Source organism: Meriones unguiculatus, chromosome 17 (genome assembly GCF_030254825.1).
Source record: "Meriones unguiculatus strain TT.TT164.6M chromosome 17, Bangor_MerUng_6.1, whole genome shotgun sequence".
NCBI lineage: Eukaryota > Metazoa > Chordata > Mammalia > Rodentia > Muridae > Meriones > Meriones unguiculatus.
Window position 1 is genome coordinate 16,625,876 of NC_083364.1, and position 16,427 is coordinate 16,642,302.

Below are 16,427 nucleotides of genomic sequence, written 5' to 3' on the forward strand. Positions count from 1 at the left end.
ACGTGGGCACTCCAGGCGTCTTAGTCACGTGCCCTGACCTGCCTGTACCTATGTGGGTCTGGCACCCGAGGGCGGGACTTATGAGTGTTTCTGAGTGTGCAGTAGAGATGAGGTCAGGCTTGCGGAATGTCCCAGGCGGCCTCGAGGACCCTGGTGCTTTCCTGGCCAGCCCAGAAGCCCACCCCAGAGCCGGCCAGCCCTTATCCTGAGACAACCTCCCACCCCACCCACTGGCCATCCGACCATGAGTGGGAGGCACGGGACCCTGAAGGGGGTCCTTGGCTGGGTTTGTGGTTGGACCAGAGCTTGGAGAGCAGGGCTGGGCACCGCAGGCTGTGTCCTTCCTGGGCTGTGTCCTGGAGAGCCACCCAGCGTGGCCGAGGTCAGTGGGGGTCGGCATGGTTAAGGGGCGGGTGTCATCTGTGTGTCCTGAGGCCCAGCGCTGGGATGTGGAAGGCAGACTGGGAACAGGAGCCAAGCAGAGGCCACCAGGGCAGTGGGGCCCCCATCCCGGGCAGACTGCGGGGCAGACGGTCCTGGGAAATGGAGGTCACCTGTGGGTGGTGAGGGAGCCAGGGAGGTGTCCGTGGGAGGCTCCGCCTCCTCTTGTGCCGAGGACACTACCTTTCTCCACTGTACTTGGGAGGGTATGTCCCAGCAGGGGTCAGCTCATGCCTCAGTCAGATGGCTAGATGTCCTCAGGACACAGACTGCAAGCGGAAAGTGGCTTGCTGTGGGGACTTGTGTCAGAGCTGGTGAGCGACGTCCCATACAGTCTGACACCCGCGACAGTCACAGTGGGGCGGGCCTGTGGTGTCACCTCCCTCCCTCCGCTGGGGGCCTTTTCCTGTGTTGGGGACTTGCCGCCAATGAGGGCCAGGCCGATCACGTGGGTCTGACAGCTGGGGAGGGGGTGGCCCTGAACAATGTGGTCCAGAGACAGCCAGCACCAGGAGCCACAGGGCTGAGACCCCCCAGGCCTGCCTGTCCTCATCGAGGGCCAAGGGGACTGGCTCCACCATGTTCTCCAGGAAGAAACGGGAGCTTATGAAAACTCCCTCTATTTCCAAAAAGAACCGCGCGGGAAGCCCCAACCCGCAGGCGTCCTCAGTGGTGAGTGGGGCACAGAGCGGGCGGGGACCCAGGATGACACCCACAGCCTGTGGCCACTGCCGGGCGCAGGGCACGGCCACGGCACCATGCCGGGCCCGAGGTGGGGCGCTCGGGCCAGCTACAGTCCCCAGGAAGCAGGATGGCAGGCTGTAAGGAGAGGCCCGAACCTGGAAATCCGCCTTACGGTAGGGGCGGCCGCGGGCGGCCACCAAGTCTCCCCTCTTTACGAAGGGTGTCCCCGTCATGGTCGTGGGTAGTGGGTAGAGCCCGTACTGGAATCCAGGGACAGGTCTGAGATTCCCGAAGCTGGGGTTCGGGCAGTTTAAGAGTTCTGGAAGCTGGGGAGATGGTGTGGGACTGAGGTGCAGGTGTGCAGGGCGGATTCAGGGGGTCTCTGGGTTTCCCCAGAACCTGGAGGTGCCTGCTGAGTTTGGGGGGATTTGTGAAGTTTGGAGGTACCTACCAGGCTGGGGGTGTCCTGGGACCCAGGGCCTGAGGAAGCCCTCACGTCTCAGAAGTTATCCATTTACATCCATGGAAGAGTCTGGGGTGGCTAGAGGGCTGGAGAGCCATGAGGGCTCTCCCCACCCCCACCAGGAAGTGGGGTGCCCCCTCCCTCCTGTGCCCCACAGGCTCCACCCCGGCTGTGGTTTGGTTAGGGACGGTTGTTTGTGAAAGCTAAACAGAGGAGGATGTTGGGTAACAGGTGTGGGGGGGCTCCCAAATCTCTGCCCACTGACCTCTGACCCCCGTGATTAAGTTCTGGGGAAACTGAGGCAGTGTCTGGGATAAAGGATTCCCCTTGACTCTTCTTCTCCATACTCCCAGGAACTGCCCAGGAAGGAGTGTACAGAGGCTGCTGGCCTAGAGCCACCAGCCACGTCCCTGTCCGCGGGCACCAAGACCACGGGCACACTCAAAAGGCCCACCAGCCTGAGCCGCCATGCCAGCGCCGCCGGCTTCCCACTCTCAGGGGCTGCCACCTGGACCCTGGGCCGTGGGTACCGAAGCCCCCTGTCTACAGCCAGCCCCGCAGAGGTGCCCGGTGAGGGACCTTTTCCCGAGGGGGTAGAAGACATCTCCACCCTGCTGGCCGATGTGGCCCGCTTTGCCGAGGGCTTGGAAAAGCTCAAGGAGTTTGTGCTACGAGATGGTGAGAGTCCCCTTGGCCTGTGCCTTGGCTGCACGGTGAAAGCGGGAGGGGAGGAGGGGGGTGAGGTGGTGCAAGCCTTCCAGGCCGGCGCGCAGGCAGGAGGCGCTCTGTGAGTTCCAGAGCAACAGGCCTACGTCTGAGCTCCATCCAGCTCAGCCACAGAATTACACAGTGAGACCCCGACTCAAAAGAAAGACAAATAAATGAAGAAGAAGAAAAATGAAAAAGAAGGAGAAAGAAGAGAAGGGAGGGACACGAGGAGGCTGCTCTGAAGGATGTGCGGGAGCTTGATGCCCTGCAGGGGAATGTCATTTGTTCACATACATAGAACCCAAGATTGTATCCAAGGACCACTGTGTGAGGACAGATGGCTGCAGAGGCTCAAGGGCCCTGGACGCAGTCCCGGTCGCGGAAGGTGTTAAAACAGGACACTGCCCGTGCGGTACTAGGAGCCTGAGCCTGCGGCCTGAGGCATATCAGTTCCGTTTTCTCCTGCACGCGGGTTGCTGACGGCTCCCGTTTCCTCCAGAGTTATTTTCACCTCCTTCCTGTTTGTCTCCGTCAGCCCAGAGAGATAGATGGGTCGGGTCGGGCACCAGCCTCAGCACCCCCAGTGGCTGCTCCCCGGAAACCACATGTCAGAGTGGTGCCCAGAGCTCATCCCCACTCCCAGGGAGGTGGGGGCCTGAGTGTGGCCTCACCCAGGGGCCTGTGCGGGCCAGCTCCCTCCGGGCAGAGGATGGGAGCCCCGAAACTTACCTGGTCTCGGGGCGGAGGTTGCATCTGCTTTTCTGGGGAAGCCTTCATCTCAGGCCTTTCCTTCCCCGGGCGTCCTTGGAGGCCTGCCTGGCGGGCGCGGGTCACCTGCTGGCTTGCTGGGGCCCAGGCCTTACAGGTCTCACCGGCCGGTTCCGCACAACCTCTGCGCCAGGTTTTTACTAAACAAGAAGAGAATCAAAGTACGTTTTAGACTGTAGCTGGGAGTGGACACAGGCCACACAAGGCCCTTTCTCGGGAGCCTTCTCCTGCCCTGGGGCTCCAACTCCGGGCCTCAGTTTCCCTGCAAACCCAACCCTCTCTCCCAGTCAAATTCCTTCTCTGAGTTTAGGAAACAGCCCTTGCGCGGAGATCTGGGGGGTGGGGTTGTTCCCAGAGATAGGCGGGGCCTGAGGACCGGCCTAAGCCGGTTTGGCTGTTGGCCAACCCCCAAGGACCCCCAGGCGCTGAGGACCCTGGTCGCCTGACCGCGTAGTAGCTCTCTGTCCTTCCCGGCACCCTGAGCCATGTGTGTCTGTGGGACGCTGCATCGAGCGCTGGGCCACGGCCCCCAGCGCTGCCACACGGGGCCCCGAGGTGAGGAAGGTGCAGACGGGGGGGGGGGGCGAGGGTCCCCCACGCAAGGCCAGGACCCTGTACACAGGGCCTTTGCGCAGTCTCCAGGGTGGCCAGGGCCTCTGCGCTCCTCTGGGCCTCATCCCCGCTATCATTAGGCTTTGAGGTGGCCCCTGCAAGGGGCTGCAGTGGTCCCCGCGCCCCGAGGGGCGCACGCGCGCCTGAACGCCCTGAGAGGGGGCGCGGCTTCCCGGCCAGCATCCCCGGATTCCTGGAGCCAGGTCTGCCTCCGAGACTTGGTGCGCTCAGGGTCTGGCCACAAAGACGCCGAGGGAATAGCAGCCAGGGTGCCACTCCAGCAGGGCCTGGGCCTGCAGAGGCCGGAGAGCCTGTCCAGAGCCCTCTGGAGGGTCTCCGGTCTTCGCTGCCCCGTCAGCATTGCACAGGGTCTTGAGCTAGCCCACACTGCAGGACGGAAAGAGAAGCGGGCAAGAACTCAACCTCCAGCTCAGGGCACTTGTGTTCCGGAGGCAGAGGAGGAGGCCAGCTGCACAGGGGCCATGGTTAAGCCTGTTCGGCACGTAGGACTACCGTCAGCTCTGAGCCTCTCATGGCTCTCTACTGCTCAGAGGTGTGAGGGCAGGCAGGGTCCTTCCAGGGGACGCCGTGTGGCCATTGACAAACCGCTCTCCCTCTCTGTGCCTGGCGCACAGTGGCGGAGCGGGTTGGGTGGCGAAGCTTCCTCCCTCTTGGCATAAATCCAAGAGAGACTGACATTAACAGACTTGCTCAGGGAATTCCTCATTCTCTCCCACCCCTGCCTCAGTTTCCCCACCTGGCCTCTGGGCAGACTGGGGCCAGCCTCTTCCTTCTCACCCGCACTCCCTTTGCCCCGCAGACCTCCTGGAGGCCCGCCGGCCACTGGCCCACGAGTGTCTGGGAGAAGCTCTGCGCGTGATGCACCAGGTCATCTCCAAATACCCACTCCTGAACACCGTGGAGACCCTCACAGCCGCCGGCACGCTCATTGCCAAGGTCAAAGGTCAGGCTGGCCCTCCACTGTGGGAGGGCTTCCCAGAAGAGGGGGTATCTGTGATGGGGTTTTGAGGGATGCATAGGAGTTTGACAAGCACGCCCCCCCTCCTCTCAGCCTTTCATTATGAGAGCAACAACGAGGCAGATAAGAGGGAGTTTGAGAAGGCTCTGGAGACCATCGCTGTGTCCTTCAGCTGCACGTGAGCTCTGGGCAGGGGGGGAAGGGGGGGAGAATGGGGTCGAGCATCCGCGTGGACCTCTGCACTGACGCCCCCTGCTCCTGCAGCGTGTCTGAGTTTCTTCTGGGCGAAGCGGACAGCAGCACCCTCCTGGCCGTTCCCCCCGGGGACCCCAGCCAGGTGAGCAGAGGTCCCGGGTCGGGGTGTCTGTGGGAGGGGTGTGGCCGCCCCTCCTGGGGATTGCGGCCTCCACAAGCGGCCTGGAGGGGCGTAGAGCGGAGGAGGGCAGGGGGGGACCGGCGTGCTTTCCTCACGCAGGCCATGGAGAACCTCTACGGCGCCGGCGAGGGGTCCCCGCCCAGCGTGGACGAGTGCGAGGAAGGTGAGTGCCCCCGGGGTGCGGGGCGGGCCAGCGGGAGGGGGGCTGGACTGAGCCCCGCCCCGCCGCGCCCCCGCAGGCTGCCTGTCCCCCGAGGCGGTGGACATGCTCCTCCAGCGCTGCGAGGGGGGCGTGGACGCCGCGCTCCAGTACGCGAAGGACATGGCCAGGTACATGAAGGACCTCATCAGCTACCTGGAGAAGCGGACCACTCTGGGTGAGAGCCGGGAGACGCGGGGAAGGGGGTCGGGGGGGCCCTCCCGGAGACTCACCGGCACCCCGCTCTCTGCTCTCCGGCAGAGATGGAATTCGCCAAAGGCCTGCAGAAGGTTGTGCACAACTGCAGACAGAGCATCATGCACGAGGTGGGTGGGCCGGACAGGCCTGGCCGCGCCCCCTCCCCGGAGGGCGGGCCCTCGGGGGCCGGGAGTGGCTGCGGCGGGGGGAGGGGGGCCGGGGGCGCCGCCACCACTCGGCCCTTCCCGCCCCACAGCCCCACATGCCGCTGCTGTCCATCTACTCACTGGCCCTGGAACAGGACCTGGAGTTCGGCCACGGCATGGTGCAGGCGGCGGGGACGCTGCAGACCCAGACCTTCGTGCAGGTGGGCCACGCGCGCGAGCCGGGCTGGGCTGCTGGCTGGCGGGGCCGCCCGCCGGTGGGCACTCAGGGGTCCCTGTCTCCCTCAGCCCCTGACCCTGAGGCGGCTGGAGCATGAGAGACGCAGGAAGGAGATCAAAGAGTCCTGGCATCGCGCGCAGAGGAAGCTGGTAGGGGCTGCAGGGGTGAAGCCGGCACACCCCTAAAACAGTGGGTGTTCCCTGTGCTTGCCAGGACCCCTTAGAGTCCCGCAAGTGCTCAGGAGTGCGGGGGGGGGGGGGGAACTGAGGTGCGGCCTCAGCCCCGGTGCACGAGCCGTGTTCCTGCGCATTGATCTTGTCTTTCTCGAGCCGTTTAAAGGCACATAGGTGGCCTGGGGAGAGGGCTCGGGGTGAGGCACCCGTCAGGAGACCATGGGGACCTGAGCATGTGGCCAGCACCCACATAAAAGCCAGGCGCCGAACCAAGCATCTGGGACCCCAGCACTGGGGAGGAGGGACAGCAGGATCAGATCGGGGGGCCTGCTGGGCCAGAAAGCCTAACCGCATCTGGGTTCTGAGAGATGCTGTCTCACAAAGGCAGTGGTGGCGCACGCCTTTGATCCTGCTGCTTTGGAGGTCGAGGCAGGAGGATCTCTGTGAGTTTCAGTCCAGTCAGGGCTGCACACTGAGGCCCTCCCTGCTGCAAAAAGATAACATAGAAAGACGGGGGTGGGGGAGGTCCCAGCCCCGGACCGCTGGCCTCCACAGGCATGCGCACACATGAAAGACACACAGAGCTGGTGTCTTTCCTCTTGGCTCCTCAGCCATTGATCTAGCAGCCGCTGATAACAAACCCGTGCTCCCCACTTGTCTCTGACTGGGGTTCCAGAATGAATGGGCAGTTGGGGGTGTCCACCCGGCCGCCCTCCCAGCAAGAGCCGCACCGCTCAGTGTCTGTGGGTGCTCTCTGCTCAGCCTTTGCTCAGAACAGGTGAGGCTGAAGCTTGTTACTGATTTCTCAGAGCTCTGTATGTGTTATGGGAGCCCCCACGCTTTACCATTTGACACTTTAATTTTACTTTAAAAAAAAAAAAGCTATCAGGCTAGGTGTGCAGAGGCAGGCAGGCATCTCTGAGTTCAAGGCCAGCCTGGTAATCATAGTGAGTTCAGGGCAGCTAGAGGTATGTAGAGAGACAATGTCCCCCCCACCCCCCAAAAAAAAGCTGTCAGATTTTAGTGTGTGGTGTGTGTGTGTGTGTGTGTGTGTGTGTGTGTGTGTGTTGGGGATGAAAATGCCACAGCATTCATCGGGAGGTCAGGGAACAACAACCTGTGGATCCAGGGCCTGGGTTTAGGTCCCTAGGCGTGGTGGCAAGGCCTTGACCTGCTGAGACAGAGGTGCCCGATCTTCGTAATGTCGCGACCCCGTAATGCAGTCCCTCACGTTGTGGTGACCCACGACCTTGAAAGTATTTCCATGGCTGTAGTTTTGCTACTGTTATGAATCATAATGTAGGTATCTGGTGTGCAGGATGTCTGATACCCACAGACCCCTGAGAGGCTGTGCCCCACGGGTTGAGGCACAGTGCTGAGCCACCTCATCAGCAGCTCGCTTTGCTACGAGTTTGTCTGTCTTTATTTATTTAGGTGTTTTTTTTCCTTCCAAACAGTCTCTCTCTATAGCCCTGGCTGTCTCAGAACTCTCTCTGTAGACCAGGCTGCCCTCCAATTTACAGAGATCCACCTGCTTCTGCCTCCCGAGCGCTGGGATCACAGGCGTGCGCCACCACCTTCTGGCCTCAGGCTTAGTGTTTAGTTTGCCAGTGAGCCCAGGCTAAGCGTGAGCTCTCCCTCTGAGCCCCTGGACTCCCACCCAGAGCCCCTGCCTTCGTGTGCCTTCGTGTTGAGGGTTCTGCCTTTCAGGCTGGCTGTGGGGTGTGGGCTCCACCCAGGCCCGTTAGTCTGTGACTCAGTGCTTCCTGCCAGCCCGGGGTGCTTGGCTTCCTGCCTGGGCGGCTCTCTGTTTTCATCTCTAAGATAGGAAGTGAAACAGTGAAACGTCCTGAGACCTGGCCTGCAGAGCGGGGGAGATGTGTTTCAGTTTGTGTTTCTATTCAGCTCCGAGCTGTGCCTCAGTTGCCCCGTGGGGTCCCACTGCACATTCTCCCAAGTGTCTCCTGTCAAGGCCCCTCGCCTGGCTGGGTGGGAATGTGAGGTTCTTGCAGGTGACGTGGGGGCAGGAACTGAGCCTGTGTGAGGCCCACGTGGCAGCCTCGTTCTTCCCTCACAGCAAGAGGCAGAGGCCAATCTTCGCAAGGCCAAGCAGGGCTACAAACAGCGCTGTGAAGACCACGACAAGGCCCGGCTACAGGTGGCCAAAGCCGAGGAGGAACAACAGGGCGGGACGCCAGGCGCAGGGACCACTGCCTCTAAGTCGCTGGACAAGAGGCGGAGGCTGGAGGAAGAGGCCAAAAACAAGGTGCATTAGCAGAGGGACCCAGTGGACACGACCTGGTGGAGGGGCCTCCAGGGGACATGTGTGCAGCTGCCACCAGGCCTGTGCCTCTCCACCACCGATGCCCAGCTCCCGCTTACTGGTTATTTAAGTTTTGGTTTCACCAAGTTGGACCTCTGGGCCTTTCCACTTGCAAGACAGGTGCTCAACCCCTGACACGCCCACAGCCCCTCACTGGGATTCTAGGCGGGGCTCCACCCTGGCCACGCCCCCAGCCCCTCACTGGAGGAGTCTAGGCGGGGCTCCACCCTGGCCACGCCCCCAGCCCCTCGCTGGAGGAGTCTAGGCGGGACTCCGCCCTGACCACGCCTCCAGCCTCTCAATGGGAAATTCTAGGCGGGGCTCCACCCTGACCACGCCCCCGACCCCTCACTGGGGGATTCTGGGCGGGGCTCCACCCTGGTCACGCCCACAGCCCCCCTCACTGGGGGATTCTGGGCGGGCTCCGCCCTGGCCACGCCCCAGTCCCCGCGGGACTCCAGGGTGAGCCATGCCCTTGGCCCACCTCTTAACATTTTATCTCGGGACAGTCTGGTTAGCTTTCGCAGGCTGTCCCTCAGGCTCCCTGGATACTGTGGTGACAGTTCCGCCCACCATAATGGTCTCTCCTGGATTTGTGTGTCAAGACCCCCACTGACCCCCGGCCCCAACCTCCTCCTCCTCCTCCTCAGGCTGAGGAGGCCATGGCCACTTACCGCACGTGCGTGGCAGACGCAAAGACACAGAAGCAGGAGCTGGAGGACACGAAGGTGACGGCGCTGCGGCAGATCCAGGAGGTCATCAGACAGAGTGATCAGACCATCAAGTCGGTGTGTGATGGGCAGTGGGCGGGGCATGATCAGGGCAGGGCTTGCTCTGCAGGGGTGATTCCAGAGGGGTAGACCGGTGGGGAGGGAGCAGGGCAAGCGCCTTCCCTGGCACCGGAGGGTCAGAGCCAGGACTGGCCTGGTGTGTTACAGTTAGGACACGGACCTGTGCGAGGGGCGGGGACGGGATGGGGCAACCGGCCAAGCGCCCCGGGAGAGTCACGGTCTCGTGTGAGCTGTGGGGGGGTGAGGGGGCCTGGGCGAAGGACAGAAGGAGGGTCTGGTGGGGGCTGCCCCGAGGGTGTGCGCCAGTGGGGGCTGGGCTGTTGTAGCCAGGGGGCCGCGCTGGGGGAGGGGCTTGTTCTGTGGGCGTGGCCGTGGGCGTGGTCCTGACGGGCGCCTCCCCCGCCGCAGGCCACCATCTCCTACTACCAGCTGATGCACATGCAGACGGCGCCGCTGCCCGTGAACTTCCAGATGCTGTGCGAGAGCAGCAAGCTGTACGACCCGGGCCAGCAGTACGCGTCGCACGTGCGCCAGCTGCAGCGAGGCGAGGAGCCCGACGTGCGCTACGACTTCGAGCCTCACGTCTCCGCCAACGCGTGGTACCTCGGCCCGGTGCAGCCGCGCGCTGGCAGTGGGGCGTGGGTGGAAGGCCCGGGGTGGGGGGTGAGCTCTAACTGACACCTACCCCCAGGTCCCCGATCATGCGGACGCGGAAGGGCAGCTTCAACCCCGGGGATGCTCCGGCATCCGACGCCGCCGGCGGTGCCCCCGAGGAAGGTGGCGCCCCCGAGGGGGCTCCCGGCAAGGACCACCGGGGTGAGTGTGCGCGAGCGCTCGCGCGCGCGGGGCAGGTGCCGCCCTCCCGGGGCGTCCCGCCGGTGAGACACCCTTTTCTCATCCCTCCCTCGCCCCGCAGGGGGACGTGGGCACCAGGTTCATAAGTCCTGGCCCATCAGCATCGCAGACGCCGAGGTCGGCCTGGACGCCAGCGCAGGTGACGGGGACCTGCGTGTCACACGGGGGCGGGGGGGGGGATTCAGGCCGGGCCAGCCGGCTCCAGAGGCTCATAGCCCCGCTCTCCGTTCAGGGGACTTGAAGAAGTCCGAGCGAACGTCGTCCAGCGGGACCATGTCGTCCAGCGAGGAGCTGGTGGAGCGGGAGGCTGGCTTGGGGGCCCCCGCCTTCGAGTCAGGTGAGAGCAGGACAGGAAGGGGCGCGAACACGGTCCGTCCAGCCGCCCCCGTCCTGCCTCAGTGACGCCGGTCTTTCATCCTGTCCGCAGCTGACCTCAACGGCATGGACCCCGACTTACCCGTGGCCGTGCCCAGCGGGCCCTTCCGCCACGTGGGGCTGTCCAAGGCCGCCCGCACACACCGGCTCCGCAAGCTGCGCACACCCGCCAAGTGCCGGGAGTGTAACAGCTACGTGTACTTCCAGGGCGCCGAGTGCGAGGAGGTGTGTGGGGCCCGGGGTCCTCGGGGGTGGGCACTGAGGTCCGGGATCGTGCGCAGAGCTCTGGGGCCCACTCCAGCCCCACGAAGGCCAGGCCTGGGGGCGTGCCACCTCCTGGGAGGGCCAGCAAGATCACGAGGTCACAGTCATCTTGGGCTGCACAGCAGGGCCGGAGCCAGGACAGGCCGCGTCTCAAGAGGGTGGAAATGGACCGGAGGGCCGGGCAGGGTCCGGGTCTGGCAGGGTGTCCAGGGGCTGCGGAGGGAGGCTGGGAACGGCCTGGCAGTACAGTCAGTGCCTGGAAAAGTCACGGTTCCCGGTCTCCCAGTGCTGCCTGGCTTGTCACAAGAAGTGCTTGGAGACCCTGGCCATCCAGTGCGGCCACAAGAAGCTTCAGGGCCGCCTGCAGCTCTTCGGACAGGACTTCAGCCACGCGGCCCGCGGCACCCCCGACGGCGTGCCCTTCCTTGTCAGAAAGTGTGTCTGCGAGATTGAGCGGCGGGCACTGCACACCAAGGTGAGGCCCCGGGCAGGCGGGGGCCGCGGGCCGTGTCCAGACCTGAGCGTAATTGTTGGCTCCTCAGGGCATCTACCGCGTCAACGGCGTGAAAACGCGCGTGGAGAAGCTCTGCCAGGCCTTTGAGAACGGCAAAGAGCTGGTGGAGCTGTCGCAGGCCTCCCCCCACGACATCAGCAACGTCCTGAAGCTCTACCTGCGGCAGGTGCGGCCGCCCGGGTGGCCGGGCCTGGGGAGGGGCGTGGCCGGGCCTGGGAGGGGCGGGGCCCGGGGAGGGGCGGGGCCTGTTCTGGGGGGTGAGGGTGGGGCGGGGGCTGGGCGGGGCGGGGGCCCAGGGAGGGGTGAGGGCGGGGCCGGGCCTGGGGGGCGGGGTCGGGCCTGGAGAGGGGAGGGGCGGTGCCTGGGGGCGGGGCGATGGCGGGGTCTCAACGTGGTGGCGGGTGGCACCAGCCCTGGGCTAGGTTAGAAGTAATGACTGTCTGAGGCAGGGATGGGGCGGACTCAGACACTGCAGTGGCTGGGGCCCTGGCGTGGTGGGCGGGTCTGAGAGTGGACACAAGGCCTTACCGCTAGGTAGGGGATGGGCCCCCGTTTGGTGCCCGTCAAAAAGGGCACGTCAGGTGCTCACCATGGCTCGGCGCGGCCCCGCGACCTCCGCCTGTGTCGCCCTGCAGCTGCCGGAGCCGCTCATCTCCTTTCGCTTCTACCACGAGCTGGTGGGACTAGCCAAGGACAGCCTGAAGGCCGAGGCCGAGGCCAAGGCTGCGAGCCGGGGCCGGCAGGATGGGGCGGAGAGCGAGGCTGCAACCTTGACCATGGCGGGCCGCCTGCGTGAGCTCATGCGGGACCTGCCGGCTGAAAACCGGGCCACGCTGCTGTACCTGCTGAGGCACCTGCGAAGGTGAGGCCCCCCGCTGGGGCGAGAGCTGGCTGGGGTCTCTGGAGACGGCCACTCACACCTCTCTCCCGGCCCCAGGATCGTGGAGGTGGAGCAGGATAATAAGATGACCCCTGGGAATCTGGGCATCGTTTTTGGGCCCACACTGCTGCGGCCTCGGCCCACCGAGGCCACTGTGTCCCTCTCCTCCCTGGTGGACTACCCCCACCAGGCCCGTGTCATTGAAACCCTGATCGTCCACTATGGCCTGGTCTTTGGGGAGGAGCTGGAGGAGTCACCTGGCAGCCAGGTAAGGGAGGGCTGGTGGGGTGGGAGCCTCGGGCTATGGCGTAGTGACACAAGAAACGCTCAGAAGGTTTTGGTACAGCTCAGTAGCAGAGTACTGGCCTGTCACACACTAATGCCCCAGACTAATAAGCCAAGTTGCTGTGTGGGCTTCTCACCCCAGGACTCAGGTGGAGGGAGGAGGACCAGGATTTCAAGGCCAGCTTTGGCTACAGAGCAACTTTGAAGCTAGCCTGGGCTATATGGTATACCTGTATCAAAACATAAAAAAAAAAAAAAATGTCTTTATTCCTAGCACTGAGGAGGTAGAGGCAGGCAGATCTCTCTCAGAATTCCAGACTGCCCTGCTTTACCTAGAGAGTTCCGGGCCAGCCAGGGATACACACTGAGACTCTGTCTCAAAAATGTAAATTACTAATAAGTAAAAACATAATTCTGAGGGCTGGAGAGTTGACTCAGAGGTTAGGAGCACTGGCTGCTCTTCCAAAGGTCCTGAGTTCAGTTCCCAGCACCCACACGGTGGCTCACACCATCTATAGTGAGATCTGGCGCCCTCTTCCGGTGCACAGGCACACATGCAGGCAGAACACTGTAAATAATAAATAAATCTTAAAACAAACAAACAGAAACAATAATAATTCTGAGGCAGACGTTGGTGGCACACACCTTTAATTCCAGCAAGTGGGAGGCAGAGGCTCTCTTGAGTTGTGAGGCCAGCCTGGTCTACAGAGTGAGTTCTAGGACAGCCAGGGCTACACAGAGAAGTCCTGCTTCAAAAGCAAACAAGCAAGCAAGCAGATTTAACAGGGCTACATTTAAAAGGGCTGGAGGTGAGGGGTCCAGCATCTGGAAGCACCAGCTGCCGTTGCAGAGGACCTGGGGTCCATCCTCAGCACCCCTGAGGCCGACCACAGTTGCCTGCCCCTCTGATTGGGGCGGACCTGATGCCCTCTTTTGGCTTCCTGAGCGCCAAGCACACACACAGGAACACAGTGCCTACATATGTGTGCAGACCCAGGAAGTAAACATGAACGGAGTTGGGATGTTGGGGGCGTGCTGGGGTCACCCCACCCCTAACACCTTTCCACGACGCAGGAGGGGGTGCCCCCCCAGTGTGCCCAGCTGGAGACCACTGAAGGCATTGTCAGCCCCCTGCAGGAGGAGGCAGAGGATGGAGGCCAAGGTGAGTGGTGGGACCCAGACCCTGGCCAGTGACCCAGGCTGTCACCGTGGGCTGGGTGGTCCTCGTGAACTGACTTTTCCTCTACCGTGTTGGTGGGCCCCTCCTACCCCAGGGAAGGGATGGAGGGTGGAGAGGCCTGTGAATGTCTGTGGGCCCGCAACAGGGCCAGTTCAGAGGAACTGAAAGAATGGGCTGAGGACGGTGACTTGAGTCCAAGATGGCTGAGCCCTGGTCAAGGGACGAGTTTCTCTCACTGTGTCTCTCTCTGTGTCCCCTTCTCTCTCTCGACCCAAGAATCCCGAGTGGCGTCCAATGACTCGGACTCCGAGCTGGAAGAAGCCTCTGACCCCCTGTCTTCCTCCGACGCCAGCGCCCTGCACCGCTTCAGTTTCCTGGAGCAGACGGAGGCAGGCCTGGAGGAAGGTCCCCAGAGCCGCAGTGGCAGTGAGGAGCAGCTGGAGGGTGAGGAGGGAGACCCGGGCCAGCGGCTGTGCGCCTTCAACAGCAACCAGTCCAACAACACAGCACAGGCCCCTCTGCCCGCCATGCGCCTCCGAGACGGGCAGATCACGGGTGGCACCAGTCAGGAGCGACGGCCACAGTTCGTCTGACCTGGTGCTGGAGAGCATTGATGCCCACTGCCAGCCACTCTGAGGGACACTAAGGGCCCCTTGACTTGGGGATTTTCCCACAGTGCTGAGAAAGCACCTCAGGGAGCTCAGGGGCCTCGCAGGGAGTGGCCTGACTGACTGGACTTGGCTGGCGTAGGTGCAGCAGCTGGATTCCCGTGGTCCCCATCATTCCAGGGTGCCAGGCGCACCCCTGCCTAGATGTGTCTGGGGGGGTGTAGCGTTGGGGTTAGAGGCCAGTCAGGATGCCGTGTAGTGGGTGCAGCCTGGCATCTGTGTGCGGAGCTGGGGCAGCTCTGGTGTGGAGCCCTGCAGGAGGCTGGGCGGGACAGCCAGGTTGGGAGCGCCCAGTAGGCCTCTCCCAAGGTGCAGTGGAGGACTTTTACCCATGCACCGTTTTGCTTGGAATAAATTTCTTACCCGACTGAGCTACAGCCCCACTCTGTTATTTTGAGTCTCAGACAGTGTCTTGTTTTGGAGCCCTGGCTATCCTCGGGCTTCTTATGTAGACCAGGCTGGCTCAGAGCCACAGGACAGGGATCTGCTGTCTTCTGTCTCCCACCCACCGGGATGAAGGTGCACACAACACCCAGTAGCATTTCATTTTTGTAAAGATTTGTTTCAGGAGTTTGGTGTTTTGCCTGCGTGTCTGTGAGCCACGTTCACGCAGCGTCTGCAGAGAGGAGAAGGTGCAGGCTCTCAAACCTGGGTCTTGCAGGAGCAGCCACTGCTCTCCAGGTCCTGGCCTACATCTGAAACCCATCTTTCTCGGTCTGTTTCCTAAGTCTGGCTCAAGCAAGTGGTCTGAGGGTTGCACCCTGCTACAGGAACCCTGGGGTTCTTGAGCCAGGCGGTCCTGAGCACACACTTGTGTGACAACTTCTCGTCACTTGGGGCAGAGATGCCCAGAAGAATGTACAGTGTGTTTTTATTTTACTTTTTCCTTTTGGAGATGGGACCTCGGAGGCTGGCCTCGGACTTGCTGTGTAGCCAAACAAGACCATGAGCTTACAATCCTCCTGCCTCTACCTCCAGAGTGCTGGGGGACAGGCCTGCCCTTCAAGCCAGTTCATGTGATGCTAGGAATGAACCCAGTGTCCCATAGATGCTGGGCAAGTGTGACAGCCACTGAGCCCTAGGCGCCAGTGTTTGTAAATTTTTTTCTTTCCCTCTCTTTCCTTTTTTTTTTTTTTTTTTTTTTTTTTTTTGTTTTTGGACACAGGGTTTCTCTGTGTAGTCTTGGCCGTCCTGGACTCGCTTTGTAGACGAGGCTGGCCTTGAACTCATAGATCTACCTGCCTCTGCCTCCCTGAGTGCTGGGATTAAAGGCATGCGCTGCTGCCATCACAGCTTTGTATGTAATTTTTGCTGTAGTAGGTTGGGCATTGACCAGGGTTCTGGGTCCCTCTGTGACTTCCTGGCTGTGTGATCTTGGGTAGGTGTCTGTCTCTTGATCTGGTTTCTATCTTTTGTTGTGTGTGCTTGTGTGCACAGGCGCCACAGTGAGTGTGCGGAGGTCAGAGGACAGCCTGCAGGAGTCAGCTCTCGCCTTCTACCGTGTAGGTCCTGCCAGGCTGGCAGCTGGCCCTGAATTTAATGTCTTGAGGGTCAGCCTTGGCCCAGGCTAGCCTTGGTCCACAGCCGTCTCCTGCTTCAGCATTCCATCACACCCAGTCTGCCAACTACATTTGATCTTAAAGTTTTAGTTCTTAGTGGGCACACCTGCCACCCCAGCACAGTGGAGGCGAGGGGTGGAAAATCAGTCTTCCTCAGCTACATAGTGAGTTCCAGGCTCCATAGAGCCGCTGCGGGGAGAGGGGCCAGCTTGTCATTCCAGGCACGGGAGACATGGGACTCTGCTCTCCTGATACCAGCAAGAGGGGAAGGGGCCTTCCTTCCTGGGAGGGGGGGGGGTTCCTGGTGAAGGGCCAGCCAGGCGCCTGCAGCAAGCCGCAGGCACAGATAAAATGCCTGAGAGCTGGGTGACTCAGATACCGTCTGGACAAAGTCACGGTCAGCATTTCAGGGGCGGCTCTGTTCTTGGTAAACAAGATGTCTTGGCCCCTTGCCAGAACCCAGACATGACGGGAGTCTGGGCTCAGTTCCTCAAGAGAGGAACTAAGGCAGGCTGTGAGCAGACTGGTTGACCTCTACGTACGTAAGATTTGGTTTTCTGAAATCATTTGTCTTCAGACAAGGTCGTGCTATGTAGGCATAGGGGGCCTGGAACTGTGACCTCCCTGCCGCTGGGACCAGAGCTGGCAAGTGGGCCACCCTGCACCCCTTTGGGAGTCAAACATTCCCCACACTCGGATGGATCCACTGAGCCATACCCCGATCCTGATTTACATTTGTAGGAAGTCA

The 16,427-nt window shown here is 62.1% G+C and overlaps 1 protein-coding gene across 5 annotated transcripts; it reads left to right on the forward strand.

Annotated features, from left to right (window-relative positions):
• Window positions 1-229: 229 nt before the first annotated feature.
• On the forward strand, window positions 230-14,491 carry Arhgap45 (Rho GTPase activating protein 45). 5 transcript variants are annotated; one of them, XM_060371097.1, is made up of 23 exons: window positions 230-382; window positions 1,942-2,266; window positions 4,497-4,640; window positions 4,749-4,833; window positions 4,920-4,992; window positions 5,131-5,194; window positions 5,271-5,408; window positions 5,492-5,556; window positions 5,685-5,795; window positions 5,881-5,961; window positions 8,063-8,251; window positions 8,959-9,096; window positions 9,508-9,698; window positions 9,791-9,915; window positions 10,016-10,093; window positions 10,187-10,291; window positions 10,382-10,554; window positions 10,880-11,068; window positions 11,136-11,273; window positions 11,743-11,969; window positions 12,045-12,255; window positions 13,347-13,434; window positions 13,729-14,491. In XM_060371097.1, the coding sequence occupies exons 1-23, from the start codon at window positions 245-247 to the stop codon at window positions 14,043-14,045; spliced, it is 3,393 nt and encodes a 1,130-aa protein (XP_060227080.1). In that variant the 5' UTR covers window positions 230-244; the 3' UTR covers window positions 14,046-14,491. The 5 variants fall into 5 exon arrangements, with proteins under 5 accessions (XP_060227080.1, XP_060227081.1, XP_021497594.1 ...); XM_060371098.1 differs by lacking the exon at window positions 230-382 and adding an exon at window positions 894-1,110; XM_021641919.2 differs by lacking the exon at window positions 230-382 and adding an exon at window positions 895-1,113.
• The last annotated feature ends 1,936 nt before the right edge of the window (window positions 14,492-16,427 follow it).